Source organism: Rousettus aegyptiacus, unplaced genomic scaffold, assembly GCF_014176215.1.
Source record: "Rousettus aegyptiacus isolate mRouAeg1 unplaced genomic scaffold, mRouAeg1.p scaffold_m13_p_2, whole genome shotgun sequence".
Taxonomy (NCBI): domain Eukaryota; kingdom Metazoa; phylum Chordata; class Mammalia; order Chiroptera; family Pteropodidae; genus Rousettus; species Rousettus aegyptiacus.
Genome location: NW_023416295.1, coordinates 173,725,155 through 173,749,034, shown reverse-complemented (window position 1 = coordinate 173,749,034; position 23,880 = coordinate 173,725,155). Strand labels below are relative to the sequence as shown.

At 56.5% G+C, this 23,880-nt stretch overlaps 1 protein-coding gene across 8 annotated transcripts in view; it reads left to right on the top strand.

Moving 5' to 3' along the window:
- EFCAB6 (EF-hand calcium binding domain 6) overlaps nt 1–23,880 on the top strand; it is a 173,582-nt gene that overhangs the window by 132,505 nt on the left and 17,197 nt on the right. For all 8 annotated transcript variants that reach the window (XM_016135757.2, XM_036237626.1, XM_036237627.1 and 5 more), the window contains 4 exons: nt 913–1,107; nt 4,706–4,861; nt 8,404–8,596; nt 11,363–11,554. In XM_016135757.2, the coding sequence (XP_015991243.2) occupies nt 913–1,107; nt 4,706–4,861; nt 8,404–8,596; nt 11,363–11,554 (736 nt within the window). The remainder of the gene's footprint in view (nt 1–912; nt 1,108–4,705; nt 4,862–8,403; nt 8,597–11,362; nt 11,555–23,880) is intronic.

Below are 23,880 nucleotides of genomic sequence, written 5' to 3'. Positions count from 1 at the left end.
CCCTGCAGACCCTCCGGCCTCCCGTCAGTCTGCCCCACAGAGGGACCACCACACCGATGCCCGCAGCGTTGTCCAAACACGGCCCCGGGCCTCGGAACTCTGAGTTCACTGGGAAAAACCACAGCCGCAAACACCATTTGTATCGATCAGATGAGGACCAAGGTCTTTTCGTGAAATTCAATTTGCCTGAAAAATTTTTATTGAAGTAATTCTATTCTGTTTGAATAATGTTGGGGAGATAAAAGCTCTCCATTATGCCTTTTAAAAATGAATTATAATTCAGAAAAATCTCCATAATAGAAAATGACATAAAAGGTACATAGCATAATTCTTATCTTGTTTTCCTTACTCGTCTCTCTCGTTGGTTGTCTGTAATTGGCATCTCTTCAAAGAGAAATGGGGAACTGGAATCAAGTGGCATTCATTTATTTGAGTTTTAAGCCCGAACGTGCTTTTTGAAGGATTTTCTTCTAAACCTTAGCATAGTTCCTTTACCTGTATATGCTCAAAAAAAAAATTTTTTTAAGTCGAACGAATGAAAGTGTCGATTTTAGTTTCCTATGGTCTCAACAGTGTTTCTGTCAGAATGGAAGGTGAATGAGTTCAGTTGCTGTCTCTTGGGTGGGCAGAGACCCCCTGATACGAGGCGAGCTTTCTGTGGGTTTCCAACTTCAACGCGCTGTGAGTCGCCCGGGGTTACTAGTTATTGTTAAGTGCAGACTCGGCTCAGGTCTGGTGGAGACCTGAGGCTCTGCACCTCTGCCTCCCCCCAGGTGAGCTGGCGCCGCAGGTCTGCGGGGCCACACCGGGTGGGGAGGAGCCAGGGGGGCCCCTCGCAGGTGTTGTCAAAACCCGGAGCAAAGACACACCTTGGCAACCGCTGATGAGCATTCTCTCTGTTCGTCTTTAAAGCTATGACACCGAGGGCAGAGGGCATATAACTTACCAAGAATTTCTGCAGAAGCTGGGGATTAACTATTCCGAGGACGTCCACCGGCCCTACGTGGAGGAGCATTTCAACTTCATGGGTCACTTCACTAAGCCACAGCAGGTACAAGAGGAGATCAGAGAGCTGCAGCAGAGCGCGGAGAAGACCGTGCCAGCCAGGTGAGTTTGTAAGTATCCCGGGAGCGGGCGCGGGCCGCCTGTCTGCCCACGTCGCTCCTGTGGCAGACACCGCCCAGTGCTGGCAAAGCGACCACGAAGTCGTAACAGTCGTTCGCTGCCGTAGATTCCAGAAACCAGTGCTGAGTCGCAGAGCTGTGCCGGAGTAAAGACCTGTGAGCCCACCCCCCTGACCTGGCCACACTCTGCGTCGTTCGTGTTCTGTAGGTGGCCCTTGGGAATGGTTCCTTTTAGGTGTGTGCCGTATATCACCTAGCCCCTCCCTGGCACAACTCGAGTGCAGTTCACGAAGACAGGCTGGTCTTTGCCCGGTGCCTGACACCCGATAGGCACCCGGTGGATATTTGTCGAATGAATGAACAAACGGACATGTCCTTTAACTCGGTGCTTCTACTCTGGGGACTTTATCCCTAAGAAGTAATGCAGAAGAGGCCACTGGTTTAGCAACGGGAAGGTTCGACTTCCTGTGGGTCCTCAACAGCAGGACCACCTGCCAGTCCCAGTGACCACACTGGCTCGTAGAGAGTGGCCCAAAGAACGTGCAGAAGTGTTTGCCTGTGACAGCCACCGTCGTGAAGGCTGCTGAAATGTTCGTGATAAAAGGCCCCCTGGAAACGTGTGCCGCGATTGGAACTATTCACACGTTTTGGGCCCGTCCTCAAGGCCCAGAGGTGGCGTGTGAGAGGTGACATGTCGCGTGTGGCGGGACTGTGTGTGATTGTTTTCAACACTTAAAACCAGTGTCGCATCTCAAACGTGCATGACACAGGAGAGGGTTTTGCCACATTCGATGTGACCGCAGAGCAATGGGGAACATTCTTGGCCGGTCTCCGTCCTCGGTGGCCGCCTGTCGGCACTGCCCAGGCCCGGAGCCCTGCCCCCAGCTCCACCACCTGTCTGCCACTCCGGCTCTCTGTCCCCGCCACCTCGAATGAGTGAACAACTCGCCAAAGAATCCCCAAAGGACGGCAGAACCCCAAGGACAGAGGGAGGAAGTGGGATAGCCGAATGGGGTTCTGGAGGAACACAGCCAGAACACACCTCTGAATTATGTCTCAGCTCCCGAGTTAGAGAACTGAGCTGGAGAATTTCAAAGTAAAAACATGCATGAGATTGGTATAAGTCAAACATGCCAAAACACTAATGAAAAATGGGATTTATCTCTGTCAGACAGGGCTGGCCTCATGCCCACTCGGGCCTCCCGGTGCCTTCCCCACCGCCCCTGGCGAGTTAACGAGGCTCTGGAGGGGGCTCGTGTCCCGGCAGCGTGTGGCACGTGCTTCCTTCCCGCGCTTCCCCTGAGCGCGGGAGGCGCCTGCGGCCCACAGGACCCCGCGCCGCGCTCTCCCTAACGACACGCCCGACCTCATCAAAACGCGTGCCCGACTTCCGTCTTCCCAAGGACGTTGGCCCGTAGAACTGCCAAGCACCTTTGTCCTTCAGGGTGGCCCACTCTTAAATTCCGGTGTCAGTGGCTCTTCCAGATAATCTGTGAGATTCGATGTTGCCAGGATTTTTTACCTCCTCGTTTTTACTGGAACCCATAAGATGGGTAGATGGGAGTCGTGTTCAGTTAAAGTGACCAAAACGCCTCTTAAACCTAAGGGACTTCTTTTTGTTTGGAGTGCCCTAAATATAGTTTTCAAATTAAGAAACATTTTCTTTTATCCATTTTTTCCCTGCCTTCCTCTTTTTTTTTTTTTTTTGGCCCAGGCCTGAGTCAGAGATGCAGAATCAGTACAGCCATAGGGTCTGGCCATGTGTGTGCGCCCGGGCCAGTGGCCGCAGGCCCGGCCGTGAGTGGGGGGCGGCGTTCTGTGGCCATCCCGCTGGCCAAGACGGTCCCAGCCAGGAGCCGACAGGGGACCCAGAGCAGTGGCAGCTCGTCCCTGAGCGTCGGCCACCACCGGTTCCGTTTGGCGGTGGGCACTATCTGCGCCGTCATCCTGAGTTGACTCCTCGTGCGTATTTACTCGGCAAGGACCATAATTACTGTCCGGAAACCAGTCCAAGAAGTGCTGGATTCCTCAGTGTTCACCAAACATGGTTCTCAAAACACGTTTTGATGTTTTATACTTTCATTTGCTTTCATTCTGAAGGACTAAGTGGAATGTAATAACTATGACAATGAAGAGTAATCATTTTGTGTCACGGGACCCAATTCCGCTTACACCTGTAAGGGAATCCAAAATGTGGCTGCCGCTGGTACACAGCCACAGACAGCGAGTGCCACTCGGAGCATCGGGGGCCAGCGGTGGGGCCGGGGGTGGGGGGAGCGGACGACCCGCAGCTCCAAAGTCAATGCCTCTCCTTGCCGCCCCCCCGAACATTCTGGACTTCTGACTTTTTTGTTCCTATGGGGGATTTTTCCAGGTATGCTCAAAGAGCTGTCCTCTCCACAAATAGGTATCTGAGGTGATAGACAACTACCAGCGAACAGTTCATGTTCACAGAGTGAGAGCCCCACAGTCTGAGCCCGTCAGACAAGCACAGTCCTCGGCGCGCTAGCGACAGCTTCCGTAGAGACGGGTCAGTCGAGGTTGTGGAATTTATCATTAACCCACCCTAAGTCAAGTGCAAGATGGTTCATTCTTAAAGATGTCCACCCTTCTTTAGTACCTTAGTAGTAAGTTGTTTTGTCAAGTTCATAGAAACTTGAACACATTCTACACGAAAATTAGCCCTTAAATGGCGAGCTAATGAGTAGAGCCAGCCCCTGCCCCTGCCGGGCAAGCCTGGTGGGCCCCCGCTGCACCGCCGGCCGGGGCCATCCTGCTCCTCGTCTGCACCGGGGTGATCACTACCCGCTTCCCTCGGAGGCTTGTCGAGAAGAACAAACGGCAGAGTGTGTGCGAACAAGCTCTGGCTTGCCAGTCGATGCTCACAAATGGCGCCTGACACAAGAGGCCCCGTGCCCCCACCCCGCCGGCGCCCACAGGACCGCGCCCCCCACCCTCCTGCACCCCTGCCTCAGGCTGGCGCTGGCCGGCCCTGTGCCCCCGCCGACCCCGTCGCCTCTCTGCTGGAATTGCAGCCTCCGTCCGCAGCGGGCCACCCCAGTCCCACCACTCGCTGGTCCCCTACTCACTAGCCCCCCTCCCAGCACCAATGCCTCTGTCGACCGTGGGCCCGGCCCCCTGGGACGGAACTCCCTCTGGTGGGGCCGGTGTGACGCACTCGATGTCCCCAGAGCCGAGGGCAGTTTCTGGCCCGTGAGAGGTGCTCGACGAGTCTTCATGGAGAGAACGGATGGTATTTCTCGCTTGTCTATAATATCACTGCATTTTTTCATTCTGGGCCCTATTCTTAAATTACCAATACCACTAAAAAGACAAGGTGGTAATTTCTCTCTAATGTCGTTTTGTTAGTGATAATAGTAAAATGATAATGATACGGACTTATAATTTTTTTCCAGAATACTTTTTCATGACAATGCTATCCCAGGGCTGCAAAACACCTTCAAAATTAGTCCTTCGATGAGCCATCGAATCATCATCACGTTAGAGTGATCACGAAACTCTTGCCTTAAAGAAGTTGTTTTCCTGATTTCGGCATGTGTCTAAAACGTGTTCTCTTTCAGGGATAAGCTCATGGACCATTATCAAGATATCAGCAAAGCGCTCTCCAAACTAGACAGGTCCAGAGGCGGCTCCATATCCGTGTGCAGGATGCACAAGGTGCTGCAGGACTGTGGCTGTTCGCTCACGGAGGAGGAGCTCACCCAGCTTCTGCACAGGTTCGCTTTGGCTGGGCCCGCCGTCCCTCGCCGTCGCTTGCACTTCCCTGTCCACTCGGCCGGGTGCCGTCGAGATAGCCCCCACATCTTCCCGCGGCCAGGCTACCTTCTGATGCGTTTGCGTCGACACAAGGCGGAAAGAGAAAGCAACTTGGCAAACGCACAGCAGCGTAATCACCACTCGGAACCAGTTTTTATTCTCTCCCAAGTCGTCCACACACTTGGGCAGGAGCCAGACGGCCCAGCGGGGCTTCTGAAGAACAGTGGGGCCTTTGCCCCGTCATACCCCGTGGCCCTCTCCCCAAGGGGCGGCAGCCCCCAGCGCTTTAGCCGCTGTCTTTGGGTGCGTCACTGTGTGTTTCTAAGTGACAAGTTCCGTAGCGACTTGTTGAGTTTTTACTGTTGGGCTGTGTCTGCCGACTTCCCACCAGGAGGGTGAGGATCTAACTCTCCCCCGTCGCGTGCCCCCGGCCGCCTCACCCCTCAGCCCCCACCGCCCCCGACGCAGACATATCCGCACGGCCTCCCGAGTCCCTGCTTCTCCGTCGGGGGTCCGTCGGCGTTCAGGCCTCGGGTTACCGTGACTGGCCGGTCACTTGTCCTTTCCTGTAGTATTTCGTTTTCCCTGCAGTTAACATTTATTTTGTTTTTTTTTTTCTGGTGGCTTAGTTTCCATGTAATTATGATCACTAATTAAACCCCCAGCTCGCCCCCACTGGTAAATCTCTTCATTTTAGTGGCCGCTCTAGAGTTGGCAACATAACGCCACCAACTCGCCCCCAAGTCCCGTTTCAAACAGCACAGTGCCGCTCGCGAGGAGCGCGTGCGCCTCGTCCCGGAGACCGCCCCCCTTCCTCCTGTCCCCTACCCATGGCACCGCCGTCATTCACTTCACTGACCCACATGCTGCGACCACCCAGTACGTGGTTTTCCTGCTTCGAACACTGATCGACGAGATCAGACACGAGTCAGAAAAATGAAAGTTGTTGTTTTACCTTCCTTTACTCTTTCTCTGATGCTCTTCCTTTCTTCATGTGGATCCGCATTTCTGACCTAGATGGCTTTCCTTCTCTCTGGAGGATGTCTTTCAGCATTTCTCGAAGGGCAGGGCAGCCGGTAAAAATTCCGCAGTTCTTGTTCGTCTGAGACAGTCTCTATTCCTCCTTCGCTTACGAAGGATAATTTCACTGGCTCTGGAATTCTAGGTCGGTGACTTTTTTTTTTCCTTTCGACACTTTTGTCCAGATTGGTCGTGAACACAAACGCTTCGGCCAATCACGCGTGGGAACGGGAACGCGGAGGTCTGTGTCCACCCTGCCACAGGCAGACCTGACGGCGCCCGTGCGCCCTTTCTAAGTCACGAGGGTAAAGAAAGGCTCTTTGCTGTGAGCCCTTCCCAAGGACGTAAAAGGAAGGCGACTTCTTTAACCGTCATTGGTTTCTAGGAGTGCGGGACCCAGGTAAAGTTCGGCCTGTCAACCTTCGGCTTTCCCCGCCTGTCTCTGCGTCTTTCCGTGCTCCTGGGCTTTTCTCCTGGCGCCCTCCATCCTGGAGCCCGGCCCCGTTCTCCGTCCTGAGTCTGCCGCCCAGGCGCGTCCTGGGCTGGCCCGCCGTCCTCCCGGCCTGCCTCCCATTCCCGCCGTCCACGTCTTCCTACTTCTCAATGTGCGTCTTTAGTGTGCTGGAGTACTTCCTGAGGTAATCGCCCCAGAAAGGGTAAGAGGAAAGGAAATGTTCTGAGTTCTTGTTTGTCTGAAATTTTTTTTTTATTCTCCTTCACATAGATGGCTAGCTTGTCCGAGCATAGAATCCTAGGGAGAAAATTATTTTCCCTCAAAATTTCATTGTTTCGTTATATTCAGGCTGTGAGAAGTCCAATGCCAGTGTGTGTGGGGGGTGGAGGGAAGGACCATTTCACCTTCAAATGCCTCTTCTTCTTTAAACAGGTCTTCTCTCGCTAAATCTTTTTCCAGCTGAATAAGAATTCATATGCATTCAATGAATAATAAATCATGGAAAAATAGCCCCAGATAAATAATTAACTGAATGATTATAAGAGGGCCTTTTAAAACATAGTTAGGCTTGATACTTTTATAAAGACAAAACGACTGTGCAATTTTTGTAGTCCACCTTTCAATGGGGGTGATCAACTTTTTTACGAATCAAAACCTTAATAAGGCCCTGTGGCTCAGTTGCTTGTTTCTTCTCAAAGACCTCTTGATGATAAACATCTCGGTTATTCGTAATTATATGTAGATTATTCTTTTCTAGATCCAAAATAGACTTTTCTAAAAAAAAAAAAAAAAAAAAATCTGCGATTAGCATATGCATTTGATTTTATTACTAAATGTTAATACCGAGTTGGCAGTTCATCCTGCTGATGAAACGTTGCTGATTACCCTTCCCTCGCCGTCTCCCTCACGCGAGCCAGCGCCGTGGGCCCCGGGAGGCCGCTCTGCAGCTGCAGGTTGGAGCCGCTCAGCTCTTGGCTCGTTTTCTTTAGAAGCAGATCTCGAAGCCACGGGAAACTTCTCTCCCCGGCTTCACCTCCGTTCCGGGCTGTTCTTTGACGCCCCCTTCATCCCGCTGAACGTTCGGGCGTCGAAGGACCAGGAGCATCCAGGGAAATAAGTTACAGCGATGGGAACTGGGAGTGTAGTTGGGCTTTATTTTGAGTTGTTTTACATCTTTAATAAGCATGGTCTGGTTGTCATGAAACTTGTATGTTCTCTCACCATGCACCCCGAGAATTGGAAGGTGCTTTCTTCTGCAGTTGGCGTCTAGCACGGGAACTGCCGTTTCTACGGGGATGTTCTCGTGACGTACGCAGTCAGGTGGAATTTTTGACAAAACCCTCAGCTACGTGGGTTTTGTAAAAATGTCTTTTGAGCGCTTCCAGCTGACAACTTAGTTTCAACCATTCCTGAGAAAGAATTCTCGTGTGTCTTCACTCGGGTCCTATTTTCCTTTGACATTTCCCTGCCTTTGACCTAGTTCCCTCCCTCTCCCGTCCCCCGGCGCCCCTCCGGGCGGGCCCTCCGGAGCGCAGGCCTCCAGGCCCGCAGCCTCCAGGCTGCCTCCGACCACACCGCCGCCCCACCGCCGCCACGTCCCTTCCCACACGCCTTCACGCGCCTCGGCCACGGGCCCCGTCTGTCCCTTCGCCGGGCCTCCCCGCCCCATCCGTCCCTTCGCCGGGCCTCCCTGCCCCATCCATCTCCTGCTCGCCCAGGCTGTGAGTCCTGCCGTCCAGCCTTCAAGCCTCAGAGCTTCAGGGCCAGACAGTCGGCGGCCTCACCGGCCGGCCGTGGCCCTGCAGTCTCGCCTCCCCTCGCCCAGACCTCGTTCCCTTGCGTGGCCATTCTTGTGTGTGCCCATCTGCTGTCAGAGGTGATTGGTGTGCATCACCCTCAGGCCAGGAGCGGTGTCTGCACACGACCCATGTTCTCCACACCATTCCATGCTCCGCAAGTGTCGGTCGAATGAATAAGTGATGGGGTTGTTTATTAATATATCCATTCTTTTCTTTCTTTTGGGACAAGTTGGGGGATCTGCTTGCAAAATAACTCCATCAATTACCTGGACTTCTTGAGAGCAATGGAGAACAGCAAGCTGTCGACTCAGCCAAAAGAAGAAGAGGAGGCCGTGCCAATCGATTTTGCAACATTAAACCCAGAGGAGGTTCTGAAGAACGTCCAGAAAGTCGTCGCTTCCTGCGGCCCGGCCCTGTCAACGGTATGGTAGCCCACGAAGTGCCTCTGCTGTGAGCACCGAGTTCTGGTACCGAGTCAGTCACAGCCCCCGCTTCTCGGGCCCCGCCCGCCCGTCTCCACTCTCCCTGGGGTGTCAGAGCTCAGATGGGTTGGTCAAAATCACATTGCTCGTTTGAGCAACTGTTTATCCATTTTTGATCTATAAAAAGCTACCGCGATTGCACCCCGGCACGTGCTCCCTGAGGCGGAAGTGCTCGGTGTTCAGCAGACGCTGGGCCTGGGTGGGGGCAAGGGGGACCGGGCGAAGCAGGCAGAGGACGGTGTGCTCGGCACGTCCCGGGAACTCGCCGGGCCCACGGAGAGGAGTGACTCCAGGTCGCCTTGAAGAGGTCGGCCAGGGCCGGGACGTGGCTCTAAGACTCGCCGCCAGGAGCCAGGGGAGGGTGTAAGAAGGGAGGCCCGAGTGCCCTGACGGTTCAGACTGACCTCGGTGCGGCAGCAAGGCGCGTGCCGGGACCGGGCACGGGCGGGGATGATGCCGTGCACAGTGCCACTGCCCTCGCACAGCAGTGCTGCGGCCACGCTCCTGGCGAGGGCGCGGTCTCCCCTGCGGCCGCGGTGAGAAGAGCGGACGCTGTGTGTCCTGCGGTCCATGGGACGGGGACACGAAGCGTCCCTGGGATGCCGGTGCGCGTTGCCCGACGGGGCCGTGCCGATGTCTGCACGCGGAGCCTTCCGGGCCCACTGAGAACCCCGGGACGCGTGCACGACCCCCGCCCGGGGCGGAGAACGCGCTCAGTGCAGGGAGGGAGGCTCCGGATTCGCGGGGAGAGTGGGGGAAGGGCGGGCAGCCCAGCCCGCTGTGAGCGGTCTGGACCGCCAGCACACTCGGCCTTGACCTTGGAGAGCAGAAACGGATCGCAGCTGGGAATTCTCTGGGATGGTCCTGGCCCCCAGAGGTCTGCAAACTCAGATGTGCGCAGGGACCAGGAATGACATAACGGAGGAAGGGGCCGTGCGGGGCCGAGCCAGCAGCACAGCCCGTGGGAGGGAGGGCAGCTTGTCCCCGGCCCAGCCCCGGCCCCCCATCGCTGGGCCGGAAATGCCCAGTGCTGCCGAATCCTTTCGTTTTTCATGAGAAGCTCTGAGGCCACCTGATTTCTAAACATCAGCAGTATTTCAGGTTGTTCAGAAGCACTGTGCAGGCCAAATAAACCCATTCGCAAGGTGGCTTTGCCCCCCGCTGACTCAAAGTGGCACGGCTGAACACCCAGCAGGATGTTTCTCAGACTGAGGCCCACGGAACCTTTGGGGGGCACCGTGGTGCTCACTTCTGAGAAGCGGCCCTGAGCCGACGAGGTTTCCAGCACGAGAGTGAGGTTCTCTGGCCAGGAGGGCTGGAGGGCGAGCGGCCGCGCGAGGTGGTGAGCCGAGGACAGCCACCGGGGCGCACGCCGGACACGCGGCCGCGCCTCCGCCCGGCACCGGGGACGTGCCCCAGACGCGTCTCGTCCACCCGGTACTTAGGGAGGCTTTCCTAGGTTTGGCTCCTCCACCCAACCTGCAGGTGGCAGGCTGGCTCGGCACGGGAAGCCGCGCGGACCGGGGCGCAGGTCCCGCTTGGGCCCGCCGAGCATCCCCCGAGGCCCGCCCCGCGCCAAGGCCCCGAGCACCCTCGGGTCACACGGCGTTTCTCCGCCGACCGTCCGTGTTCGCGATCTTTTTCCTCCACATCTGAGAACCACTGCGTGCCAGGTACCTGGACAGGTGTGTTCTCCCGTTGCCACAGTTAAACTCAGAACAACGTGCATGAGTTACGAAATCCCTGTTTTCATATCGAAGAAGCTCAGCTCAGAGGAGTTACAGGCTTATGGGGGGCAACGGAACCCAGGTCAGGTCCACGTCCGGACCGTGTGGCCAGAGGCTTCTCCTCGCGCACAGCTGCCTGGTGTTGCCACAGGCTGAAGACAAATTCAAAGCTATGAAGTATTTTAAGGTTAATTTGATTACACATATATCGCCACCCGTGGGCTGATGGTGTGTGCCTAATTAGCTCTGAATGAGATTAACTGCAAGGGGATTTGGTTTTGGGTCTGCAAGCACATTAAATTCTTACTTAAAAAAAAAAAAAAAAAAGATCTTAACCTACCACTTGATCCAGATTTCCTAGTGCAATAAAAATGAATGATTTTGTTTCGACAGATGGGGGAAAAAATGTGCTTTCTTTTTATAGTGCATTTTTGCACTTTTTCAGTTTGGCTGCTGTGCTGCTGGGTTGGCACTGTCTGCCCGGCCCCTCTGCCACAGGCGCGGGGCACCGGGCGACCTCCCGTGACGTGAGGGCACGCAGGCCTCCGGGGCACGTCGCGGAGGGGCCTGTTGACAACTGCTGGCCGCTTCCAACGTCACCTGGACACCCCTCCCCCTGCCCCAAGATAGGGATTACACCTGAGCCTCCTGATACGGGGCATCTGTGCTCAAAGGAGCTAGAATTTAATGAGCGAGAGGCCTCAGGCAGGCGAGCGGGGGGCAGGGTTCCTCTCCACTCTTCGCACTCGTACCTGCGCAGGAGCGAGTAGCGCGGGTGACCCACACCACGCGCACGTCCTTCCTGTTGGGCTCTTTCAATCACGGCCCATTTGTTGAGTAATTGAGAACTCACGGGGACGTGCATGCGCTTGATTTCATCTGCATTTAGCAGAAGCAATACTTAAGGAAACAGTTTTGAAATATTCACTTGACAGCATCTGCCTTTTCTCTTTTCTTTTTCTTTTTTTTTTTTTTTTAGGCATTTTCTGCATTGGATAAAGAGGACACTGGGTTTGTAAAGTCTTCGGATTTTGGACAAGTTCTTAAGGATTTCTGTTACAAACTAGCAGATAACCAGTATCACTATTTTTTGAGAAAACTGAGAATTCATCTAAGCCCCTATATAAACTGGAAATATTTTCTCCAGAACTTCAGCAGTTTCCTTGAAGAGGTAAGGATGTCTGTAGCACATAAGCATCTCTTTTTGGAAAAGGGCTAAAATTAGTTTTTGCAGAATGGATGATTAATTAAAACCACGTCCGATAAATTGGCAATCACCTCACATAATTTGCTCATTCTAAATGAAAAATTGGTACAAATTCTACATAGAGTATGAGAAGTGAAATATGTACCTTTTAGCTCATTGGAAAGTTACTTTGTTTTCAGAGGAGTTTGGGTGCTTGCTGTTGTCTGGTTGGTTCCGAGTGCTCAGAAATCTTAGATCCCTGAAGACGATCTGGTGTCCCAAGAAGAGGGGCCCATTCTGCGTCAGGCAGGGGACGGGGATCTACTCGGGAGGCATTTGTTGAGAACCTACTGTATGCCGGGCCCTGGGCCATGTATGAGTCAAGCGTTGGGTAGAGGTAGATGTCTCAGCAGGTTCTGGCGAAGTCAGGGAGGGCTTCCTGGAGGAGGGAGAGTGGCCCCAGGGCTCGTGCTCCTTCCCAGGGAGCCTGGGAGAACTTTGGCTTCTATTTTTAGTGTGTTTTTCCCAAAATCTTTTTATTGTAGTAAAATACACGTAGAATTTCCCCATCTGACCCTCTCCACGCGCACAGTTCTGTGGCGTGAGGGCCACCCTGTCGCAGTGCACACAGCGCGTCCCGGCATCTCCACAGCTCCTGTGCTGCGAGGCTGAAACTGCCCATCAAGCGCTGAGGCCCCGCCCCCTGCCCCGCCCCTGGGGCGCGTGCTCTGCTCTGGCTCTGTGAGGGGACCCTCCCACGACCCCGCGGAGGTGGAACCGTGCAGAGCCCGTGCTGCTGTGACTGGCTCCTTTCCCCGAGCGAAGCGTCCTCCTGTTTCGGCCGCGTGGCAGCACGTGCCGAAGCTCCTTCTTAAGGCCGACACCAGTCCCCTGACTGACTAGACCTCGCGTTGCTTATCTGCTCATCCACTGGGGTCGAGGACAGTCGTGACCCAGCTTTCGCTGTGGAAAAGCTGCAATGGCTGCCCGATGGAGAGGGGACAGTGGAGGCCAAGGGCCAGAGCTGGAGGGGGCAGGCCACACCCCTGGGGAGGATGCTGCCGGTGCCACTCAGAGGCCGAGCCACGAATGGCCCTGGCTTTTCGGCTCCAAGTACGGGGGGAGGGGCAGAGAGGCCCCGCTGGGACCGTGGCTACAGCACTGTGGCCGACCCCCGTCGCGCTGCAGGCGGCTTCCAGTCTGCTGCGTTCTCCTGGCCGCAGCGCGCCTCCCCGAGCACCTGCGGGAACGTGCCCGGACCCTAACGACGGCGTTCACGGGTCTGACCGCCGTGGGCCCTCACGGCAGCTCTGTGCCAGAGCTCACAGGGCAGGGCTCAAGCCCCCGCGTGGCCGCCAGTGTCCTCACTCACAGGCCACACGACCGTGGGGCGGGTGTCCCCAGCGTCGGCGTTGCCCGAAGTCCTTCGCAAGGTCCCCTTTGCCTCTGGAAGTGCTTCGCGCATTGTTGCGAGGAGCTCCGAGGGCTGACCGCGGTGTGAGCGACGTGGAAATGTGCTCAGGGCCGGGAGCCAGCGCCGGCCTAGGCCCCGGGGCTGCGGCCGGGGACCAGGGGTGCGGAGGTGCCACCGCCCGGCCTGCCGCACACCACCTCCTGCGTGTCTGGGCCCGTGTGCAGTGGGTGCTGGAATTGCGAGGTATCAGCCCCAGGGTCGGCCTGGGGCGTGGGGAGACCTTGCTCAGAAGCCGCTGCTCCAACCAAGGCGCATTTACCCGAGGACGAGCTGGGCCAGAGGGAGGGCGTGAAGGTGCCCGGTGTGAGGCTTGGCGCGGGGCGCCCGCGGCAGGCAGTTTGGGAATGCGGGGCGCCCGTGGTCCTGTTTGTTTGCCGACGAGGCTGGAGTTGCGACGAGGGCGGAGCGCTCCCACCCTGCATCCCTGGCTTCAGGGCTCAGGTCCCTTTCTCTGAGCGGAAGGAGAATCATCACCGAGTCACCCTCCTCCAGGGCGGCTGGGAGGTGAGGATGCGCATTCCCGACCCAGCTGGTGTCCTTCCCAGGGGGAGAACAAGTAAGAAACAGCAGGCGGAGTGAATGCGCCGTCCTCGGGCTCCTTACCAACGCCGCCATCGACCTCCCCCCTGGGAACGCACGGGCGGCAAGTGATTAGGAGGAGATCACCGCAACGTGATTGAGTCGGTCGGCACCTCTCCTGCTGGCGCAGTCCCCGGAGCCGACGGGACACCCAGCAGCGGGGGTCGTGCGCCGAGCTCACACCTGGTCAGGCCTCGGGCGGGCTGGAGCTCACGGGAGGAACGCCGACGACCTCGCTCCCGCTCACGGTCCGCCTCCCACGGCCGCTAAACCTGCCTTCGGCAGCGTCAGCCGGGCTCGTGCCTCGTTTCCCTGTCGCCCGGCAGTCGCCGCGCGGCTCTCCATGCCGTCGCGGCCCCTCCGCGCTCCTCTGCCCCTGTGAGCACCGCCGACAGCAGCAGCGTCTCTCGAAGTGCAGGTCGGGGGCCCCCGGGCACCACGTCCTGCTCTGGACGTCACTCTCGGGCTGAGGGCCAGGCCAGGCCCCCAGAGGCCCGTGAGCCGGCGGAGAACGAAGGCGACTTCAGTCTTTGCAGACGGGAGCAAGGAATTCGCGTCGCGCCCCCCGGGCCACCCTGATTCAGGACGAGAACCACTAACCGGAGCGGCACACGGGCAGGGCCCACAGCGCTGACGCCCAGATGCTGCCTGTGGCTCGGTTAAAAGTAAAAACGATGGGGGGGGGGGGGGCGGTACCGGCCGACAGCACCCGCACCTTTCCCGTGAGCCCACCTGGGCGGGTGAAAACAGTATCTGAATTCCTGCCCTCAGCACGTGCGTCTCGTTCGCTTCTGAGAAAAGCGTTTCACATTCGAATGCTGTGTGCAGAATGTAGAGTGTCACCTTGTTTTTAGGAAATCATCCCTGTTTAACATTTCTTCTAAGTCTTAAAGCACAATTTCACTATCTTCTGTGAATATAAAAATAGTGCTCCGAGCAGAAATAGAGTTTTTAAAAGACATAGTAGAAACCCACATAAAATCTCTCTACTTTATTACCATGGAAATAATGGAATTTTTTTTTTTTCTTTTAGCAAAACATTCTCATTCAATGCAGAACAATTGTTCTGTCACATTCCGGCCAGCAGAGAGCCAATGAGATCGTCCCGTGCTTTGTGCTTATGACATATGGTCTTTAAAGTCATTTGGGAGATGTTAAATACCTCGAATACGGGTTTTTTCCAAGACAGAATGTAAGATTGTGGTTTTCGACCGAAGAGGAGCCGGGCGAGCGCATCGAAACGTTCGTAACCTTTTACGAGCGTCGCGTTTCTCTCAGTAGCCAGTGTAACTTAGTTTTCTCTTCCCCGTAGATATGATGGTGTCTATGTGTTTTTAATGAATGTGTTAAAGAATTACAAAGTTTGCTTTTCAGGAAAGGGCCCTGTGATTAATGGGAATAAATTAGGTAAACTATGAAGACATGTTAGGAAAGGCGAAGTCCCCGTGATATCATTTCGGTGATTTTTAAATGTGTCCCCTAAATTTCTCTCATTCTCCACTTGCCAACGAAAGCTTTGCCACCTGTTGCCTTGGAGACCGCTGAGGAGCGGGCAGGTCGTGAAGGACCGCTCGGGCTGGGTGGGCACTGGGGTGGCCTCGGTGACGGGCCAGGGCTCGGGGGCTGCTGAGCCCTCCGCGCCTAAGCCGAGGCCAAGGCTTTCGTGAGCCGCAGCCTTCGCGCCAGCGGCAGCCCGCCCGGCAGGCCCACAGGCGCCACGTGGCCGCCCCAAGGGAGCCGGCCAGCCCCTCAGGCCCCGCTGTGCGTCGGGCGCGCCGGCCGCCCTGGTCCTGGCGCCAGCCCGGAGCGAGTGCTCGCTCAGTCAGTCAGCTCAGAGCCGCCCGTGGTGATGGACAGCAGTGGAACGGAAGTGACGTCGTCACAGCCGGCGGGCGGTCAGGGCCGAGCTCGCCGCGTCGCCCGCTGTCAGAAACCTCGCAGATCCGAGTCCGTGGCAGGAGCCCCGCGCGCGTCCCGGGCCCCGCCCGAGTCCGAGCCCCCCGCCAGCCCCAGTCCTGGCGGGGTGGACAGGCGGGGCTGGCGCCGGCTGCCCCAGCAGCAGAGCCGCCCGCTGGGACCGCCAGACGCAGGACAGGGCTCGGCCTCCAAGGCGAGCGCGGCCCGCCCTCGGACGCTGCTCCCAGAAACGCGGCGGGCGCCACCCGAGAGGCGTCCTCGCACACAGAGCTGCCGCAGGCGGAGGGCGAGGGCACCAAACGCAGTGAGGCTCGGGAGAAACGTCTCCAAGCGGGGTTTCTAGTAGAGGAGAAAAGAGTAGAGTGAAACCCGAGCAGGCGGCTCCCCCCGGAAGTCCCGTGCTCCCACGGGGCAGGGCCGGGTCCTGGCCGCCTCATGTCCGTCACTCCGCCCGGCACCCCCAGAACACTTTCGGCAGTGTCCCTCTGGGCTGGCACTGTCTCCTGACCCCTGCCCTCAGTGGGACACTGTTCACAGGCCGGGGACTGCAGCACGCCCCGTCCGGGCAGGCCCCAGGCGGCGGGTCCGTCCAGAGCCGTGGCAGTCTGACTTATAATCCCATTTGATTTTTGGATCAATTAAGCACCAGAGGCGAGCTGTTCCCCTGATTCTACAAGGCCATGGCCGTATTAGGAAGCTAGGCGTCAACCCGAGAAGTCACTGTCCCAAATAATTCTCGCAGAGAAAATCCCGAATACGGCTGGCAGTAGCGTCTTGATTCTCGCCGTCCGCCCGTGCGTCCGGCACGTGGGTGAGCGCTTCGCTTTCTGGCCGTAGATGCCGCATCCGACTGGAAGGCTCTTAACTTTCCACATGCAGCCGATGCGGATGAGCACGTGCGCCGGGCGCTGGACAGCCAGGTGTCCGGGCGGCAGGGGGCAGGCGAGCACGCCTGTGACTGCCCCCGCGGGGTGGCCGTGACCATTCACGAACGGACAGCAAAGGTCCACCTCGTGGCTCTCACCAAGACCTGAGCTTGAATGGTCCACGCCGAGAGATTAAGAGGAAGGGGCAAGTCGCCTCCCTGGCGATCGTGCCTGGCCAGTGACTGCCACCTTCTTGTCAGCCACAGTCAGACCCCAGCATTCACACGATGGGCCCGTACTGTGAGCCGGGCACGCCTAAGCGCTTTGCATAAATTAACTCGGCTGATCTCCGCAGCAGGGGGTGTGAGCTGTGGGCACTCTCCTTATCCATAGGCTTTGGATGAGGAAACTGAGGCACAGAGCGGGCAGGACACCCGCCCCCAGCCACACAGGAAGAGCGAGGGCCGGCACTGGCCTTCCCGTCAGACGGGAGGCGGCCCCGCGCCCGCCCCGCGTGACCGTCGTTCGGGCGGAGTTAGCGTGGGAGGCGCTCTGCCCGGCGCCACACGCGGCCGGAGGCCGGCGTCCCTTCCTGCTTTGTGCCGTCCTCCTTCAGTGAGCGCGCGTCCAACGCTTGATGCCTAGCGCCGACGTGGTTATACGGTGTGGAACTTATTTGGGTGGAAGAATTTATTTTAATGGTTTCATAAATGACTCCGGCCATGAGCTTATTGTACGTCATTAAAGGGTCGAGGAGGTGGCGTAAATGCTTCCCCTTTTTTTTCTTGCGTTTTGTGGCAGGCGTGCGCTGCCTGCAGAGGGATTCGCGAGTCGGTGTTTGCAGAGGAGTCGGCTAGAGCCCTTGTGATTGCCGAGCTGTCAGTGGACGTGTGTGAGCTTGAGAGCCAGAGGCGGGGAGGACCCAACTCTGCAGTGCAGCTCAGGGCACGGGGCCACACATGGCTCTGTGTCGACCTTGCCCCAAGTCTGGATTTGGGGACATGGGCCTTCCTGGGCACCAGGGTCAGCAGGTGCTGAGAGCCAGGCTGGGGAAAGCCACCCGCTGTGGGCAGGGCGAGGGCACGAGTTGCTAGGGTGGGTCTCTGCCTCGCTTGCCTGGTGGGCATCTCAGAGTGTCAGCTCCTCCAGGGCAAGGGCCAGTCTCTGCCGTTCGCTGCTCTGTCCCCAGTGGCTGGGGCAGAGCCCAGCACGCAGTAGGCCCGCAGTCAACACTTACGAGTTACCGCAGCCCTGCTTTCCCCTGGCTCTTGCGTTCTCGTGTGCGCGGTAGGTGGCTGGACTGGAGACCGACTGGGAAGAGCGCAGCTTAGAGGTCAGACCACCCTGAGCTGGTCTCAGCTTACGGGGGCGGGGGGGGGGAGCCTGGGGGCCGCGGATAAGTCCCAGCTCCCAGGAGCGGGTCCCCCTACTCTGTCGAAAAAACAGGGAGAACCACGGCTACCTTGAAGGGCGATGGGAGACTTAGAGAAATTCTGTAATGCCCCAGCCCAGTGATCTGGGTGAAGGACGCACAGCAAGGGATGGCCACCAGTTCTGGGCCTCCGGGCCCCAGCGCCACGGCACCGGGCCTCAGCACCACCGCACTGGGCCTCAGCGCCCCCGGGCCTCAGCGCCTCCGGGCCTCAGCGTCTCCGGCACTGGGCCTCAGCATCAGGCCACCGGGCCTCAGCACCACCGCACCGGGCCTCAGCGCCCCCGGGCCTCAGCGTCTCCGGGCCTCAGCGTCTCCGGCACTGGGCCTCAGCGCCCCCGGGCTTCAGTATCACCGGGCCTCAGCGTCACCGGGCCTCAGTGTCTCCGGGCTTCAGCGCCCCCGGGCCTCAGCGTCTCCAGGCCTCAGCGTCTCCGGCGCTGGGCCTCAGCGTCAGGCCACCGGGCCTCAGCATCACTGGCACCGGGCTTCAGCAAGCCCTGGTTCAGCTGACTTGACGCTCGACTTGACCGTAGCCATCCCGCAGGAAGTTCTGGGATCTGCAGACTCATCATCATCTGTTGCCCGGAACAAGTCCTCGCACAGCAGGAGACCCCGGGTCGAGGCGGTGGACGCGCCACCAGGAAACCTGAACCGTGCCTGGCACTCTGCTGTCACTCCCTGGGGACCCCTAATGACAAGCGTCTGCCCTTGGTCATGTGCGCGGGGCTCTCGGAGCTGCGGAAGTCGGGGTCCTAAGCCGGCGGTCGGGGTCTGCCACAGCACCTGGAGCTGCCGTTTCATTTTCACCTGGATTTTTTTACTGTTTTATCTTTTTTTTTTTTTTTGACAGGCAGTTTTGCTTCTGTTGTTATTTTTAGCATTCATTTATTCACTGTAAATACAAATGAAGATACAGTACAATTAATTTCTTTGCTAATCAAAATATTTGATCAAACGAAGCAATTTTTCAATTCTTAGAAGTAATTACGCTATTCTTTAAGAGGAAATGCAGGAATTCTGTACCGAGTGTTTCTAATTAGGACTCGTTGCTACCTGCTGTGTTGCTCTTATTCTGTAAGAGGTTTCGGGACTTTTTTCCCCTCCGGTAAAGGAGTCATAGGAAAAACGACATAACCATCTCCCAAAATATTCAGAACAAAACTCAGTGGAAGAATCATGTAGCCTGATTAGCTAATTATAACCTTCATGAGAGTTAAATTAATACTCTGATATGTCGCTCATCTGACAGCCAGTGTGGACCTTGCTAAACCTCGTTGTCCAACCAGTTTCCCCCAGACCGGCGACTGCCATCTTGGGCACCCACAGGAGGAATGTCACAAAGTCCCTTTGCAGTGTACTCATCATCCAGGAACGCTGGTGGCCGAAAAGCCACCCACGGTGACCAGCCTGCTGCTTCTCTCTGTGCTCTGAGCTCATCCTCTCATCTCCCACGAGCTAGAAATTCAGAACCGTACCGCGCAGCCACCGCCATGTGACAGCTACCCACGAAAGCGCCACCACGATAAGCCTTTGCGCCTGCCCGTGGCAGCTCTAGGCTGGCTCGGCCCTGGTGGCGTGGCTGGACCATCTCTACTCACGGTGTCTCCCCTCGTCCCAGGCCCGGCGCCGCAGCCAGGGCGTGTGCTTCCGGGGGAGCAAGAGGGCCCCCCAGCCACGCGAGTGCTGTGCGCTTCCTCGGTCACGTGGTGCTCGCTAACCTTCCGCGGGCCAAAGCCAGTCCAGTGGCTGCACCCAAAGCCGAGAGATAGGAAGTATCCCCTACCTGGAGGCGGATACGCGAGCTGCCTGACTGTGTGACCGTGCGACCCACACCCCCCGTTACGCTGCCTCTCCCCCGTCTCCTAGAGAAGCTGCCGAGGGTGAGACTGGGTGGAAGGCCGATTTTGAGAGTCAGCCGAGAAGGACGTGACTCGGCGCTGGGATGCTAGTCGGCTCTCGTCTACATTCAGTCCCTTAGTGCAGCTGTCGGAACAAGAACGTGATGGACCTCCGCTCGGCCGGCCCGGCCCACGGCCACGGCCACGGCCGAGTTCCACCCCGTGTGAGGCGGGCAGAGCCGAGGTGACCGGAGCTGCTCCCTCCGTCTGCGCCCCCACGGCCGGGCGGGCCCTTTTTCACGGGCTGGCGCGAGGCACCGAATGATGGCACGTCTGGCCTGAGCTGACGGAGCACGGGACACGGGCCGGGGACCCCGCACTGTGCCTGCAGGGCTCCCCAGCTGTCAGCCAGCAGCTGCATGTGCTGGGGTCAACCCCAGTCAGAGTCACAGTGGCAGAGGCATCGGCTGCAGGAGGCAGGGGAGCCCTGGACCCCCCTCCCGCCAGCCTCCCTCTGACCCCTCCCCGGGCCACCTCCCTCTGGCCACCACCCATTGGGGCAGCCACTGGGTGGTTCACGCCATGGCAGGATTTAGAACAACAGATCCCCGCTATAAACCTGTGACTCGCTTTTTACTAAACGCGATACCTGGATGCACTTAAAACCGAGAGGCTCTCCTAAAAGCAGCGAGTGATCAGTCGGTTCTCTGACGATCGTATACTTCATGTATTGGGGTGTCGTTCCTCTTATGTGTTTTCCCAACATTATGGTGTAGCCACAAAGGAGACCAGGAACTTTCTTTTTGGCAATGGTGGTGCATAGTTATTTCTCTGTGGCATCTAGAGGGACAATTTTTGGTTAAACAAAGTTCTGTGAATACCCTCGAATAAATGTGAGAAGACTCCTTCAAAATCTGTAAATAATTCTCTAATTGGGTCTGACCCATAGTGCATAAGATTTCTTTTCTTTTTTTTTTTTTTAAAGTGACCGGAACAGCCGTGCATGCAGATGGGGGGGTGGGGGCCGGGGGGAGCCCTGAGGGTGCAGGCCCCGGCGCCAGTGTGGGCAAAGCGGGCGCCCGAGGCCTCGCCCCTTCCCGCCACCTCCTCTCCCGAGAGCACCTTCCAGTGAAAAGCGCAGCTAGTGTCGGAAAGTGAGATTTGCATCTGGAGACAGTGGTGTCTCTTCTGATCAGGAGGAACATTCCTCCTAGTTATAGAAAGAGCGCCATGCTCCCCCCATCAGATGCAGTGATCACATGAGAAGTGCCCGGGACGCACACGCGCCAGACCCGGAGCCATCTGTTCTCCCGCGGCGGCTCCGGTCGCTCGGAGGGAGGCTGGCGGCGGCCGAGCGGCTTTGCCGGAAAGCGGGACGGGAACCGGGATGCGGGCACCTCGCAGACTGTGCCCCGCGTGGGAGAGACGGCAGGCCCTGCCCGCCCGAGGCCAGCGGGCCGCGTCCTCCGCGGCCTGGGCACCTGCAGGTGGCCCCTGCGCACCTCCGGCGATGGCAGCGGATGGCGGATGGGGCCCTTGGCGATTTTCGTCTTTCCTTCCTGAGAAGGTGCGTCCAGCGGCACAGCTGGGCTGCCCGTTTCTCCTTGGACGAGGCCTGCGTCGGCCCCCTTGCCCCCCGCCCCCCAGCCCCGGTGAGGGTGGGAGGCCGCACAGCCGGCCTCTGGCTGCCCCCTGGGTACGTGGAGAGGAGCACTGAGTTTGCAGGCTGCTGTCACCTCTGGCCCTGGGTGTCGAGTCGATTTGCGTCTGCACGTTCTTTGTCTCCGGGTCAGCCGTTCCCCCTCAGGGAGGCCGATTCGGTCAGTGCGCCCGCTGCCCCGACCCTCATGCACGCCCTGGTGACGATCTGCTCACCCGGGAGACCGGCCCTGTCCACCTGGGCAGAGACTTTAAGGGTCCCGTGCCCCCTCTGCCTCCCCAGTGCCGAGGAAGGTGCCCGGCGCGGAGCAGGGGTTCCAGGCCGTTTGTGAACGACGCGTGCTGGCCGTTCACTCCCTGTGAGCGCCCTGCGTCCCACGCCCACCGCAGCGCTCTCCCGCCCCCTCGGGGCTCTGGGGTTCAGAGTGGCCCAGGCGCTTGCCCCAGCCCTCCGCCTGCCTCGTCCCCCGCCTGCCCCTCCATCCGGGGAACAGGCGTTCGCACCTGTGTGCGGGTCTGCACGTGTGCGTAGACTTTAAGAAGATCATCCTCAGAGGACAATGATCGAGGGAGGAGCAGAGAGGCCACCGCAGCAACCCGTGCCGGACGCGACCGCGGCCTGGACCGGAGGCGAGGGTGGCGTGGCCGCCGTCCTGGTCCAGACCGAAAGCAGAGCCCCTGGCATCCGCAGATGGTTTGGGCGTGGGCGATAGAAAGACACGGCACCAATGACCCCAGACCCACCCCGCTGCACAGACGGCGTCCTTTGCTGAGCTGGAGACCTTGGGAGGACCGTCCGTGTGTGGACGTCGAGGGCTCAGGAGACAAGGAGGACTTCCTTCGTGAACCTGGCACGTTGTGTCTTGTGCAGGAGGCCGCTCTCTCCCACGGTTACCTCCGAGGCAGCCCCGTGGGCCTCTGCCGCTCTCGTGAATGACAGAGGCCTTGCGCTGTCGTGGATGAGCCGCAGTAGGGACCTATTTCTCTGACTAACAGAGTCGGTGGGTGTCCATTGATTCATCTGTGTATTTCCGGACCTAGCTATACCATTCTGATTATATATCAGGTCTGTGGCATTTGAATATCTGGTAGATTAAAGACTTCATCACTAGCCTTTTCCAAAAACCTCATGGCAATTCTCACATACGTAGTTTTCCGTATCAACTTTAATATCAATATGTCTAATAATTCCTCCAAATATGCATTGAGATTTTAATCTGAATTTTATTAAATTTATTATGAATTCGAGAAAGGTTTTATCTTTTGAAATTGAGTCGTCACATCTGCAAGTGTAGTGCGTCTCTCCATTTATCCCAATTTTGCTTTAATAGAATATATAGATTTTGGTAGAATATATAGATTTCTTTATCTAGGTCTCGTACCTTTCATATGAAATCTATCCCAAGGGACTCCTCAATGGCTTTGTCATTAATGTGAATTTGGATTTTTTTTTCACCTTACAATATCTAATTAGTTACAATGACTATTAAAAAAAAAAAAAGAATTGCTTTTTTTTTTTTTGTATTTTTAGCTTGAATCCAGCCACTTTTGTAATTGTACTGAGATTTTCTAATTGTAGACTCATACCCACAAGTAATGATAGATCTTGTTTTTCACCATTTATGCCGTTTCTTTCATCTTGTCTTGTTTCAAAAGCCGGAGCCTCTAAAAATGCGAACCGCGGGTCCGACAGGTGCCTCGCTTGCTTCCGACTTCATGGGAATGCTTCGCTGTTTCACCCCCTTACTGTGTTCGCAGAGAGCGCCCGACACACTCATCCAGGATGCGCGCATCACCCCTAGGGAGTTCATTTTATTTCTATAGTCTATCGGTTTCAGTCTATCCTGAACTGTTTTTGTCGGGATGGTTGCTGAATTTCAGTAGGAGCCTTTTCGTCGTCTGTTGACGTGTGACCTTTGCTACCATCAGGGACCGATGGTACTTGGAATTAACCTTAGGTGATCTTGGTATGTCATTTTTAAATACGGTGCTAGATATTCCTAATGGCTTTTTTTAAATTTTATTTTAATGTCTTTGTGTTAATGTCTCTAAATTTGATTGGTTTCTTTTTCCTTTCAGGAGTGTTATTTATCATATTTTTATGTTCAGTATTAGGGTGATTTATAATGAATTGGAATACTATATATTCTTTCTGCATTCTGGAATAATTTGACTAATGTAAGAAGTTATATATTATATAAAGGTTAGCTATGGCTGGTCTTTACGATCCTCTAGGCTTGACACCCTTGTAAATGGTAGGTGGTCAATCTCTTGACAGCTTTTTCAGTTTCTTTTATGTTACCTGCCTATTTAGCCCTTGTCTAGTACCTAAGTTAAATTTAGTAATCTATATTTTACTAGAAAACTATTCAGTTTCCTCTGGAGTTTATAGCATACTAACCTAATCTTGCATACGTACCACTGAGACTTTCCCCATATCTGTCGTTAGAATAATATCGTTTCCCATTTGCTTTGTGTTTTAAGACTTTCAGAGAGCGCGCGCGCGCATCAGCTCGTGTTTACCCAGGACGGATGAGGACGCT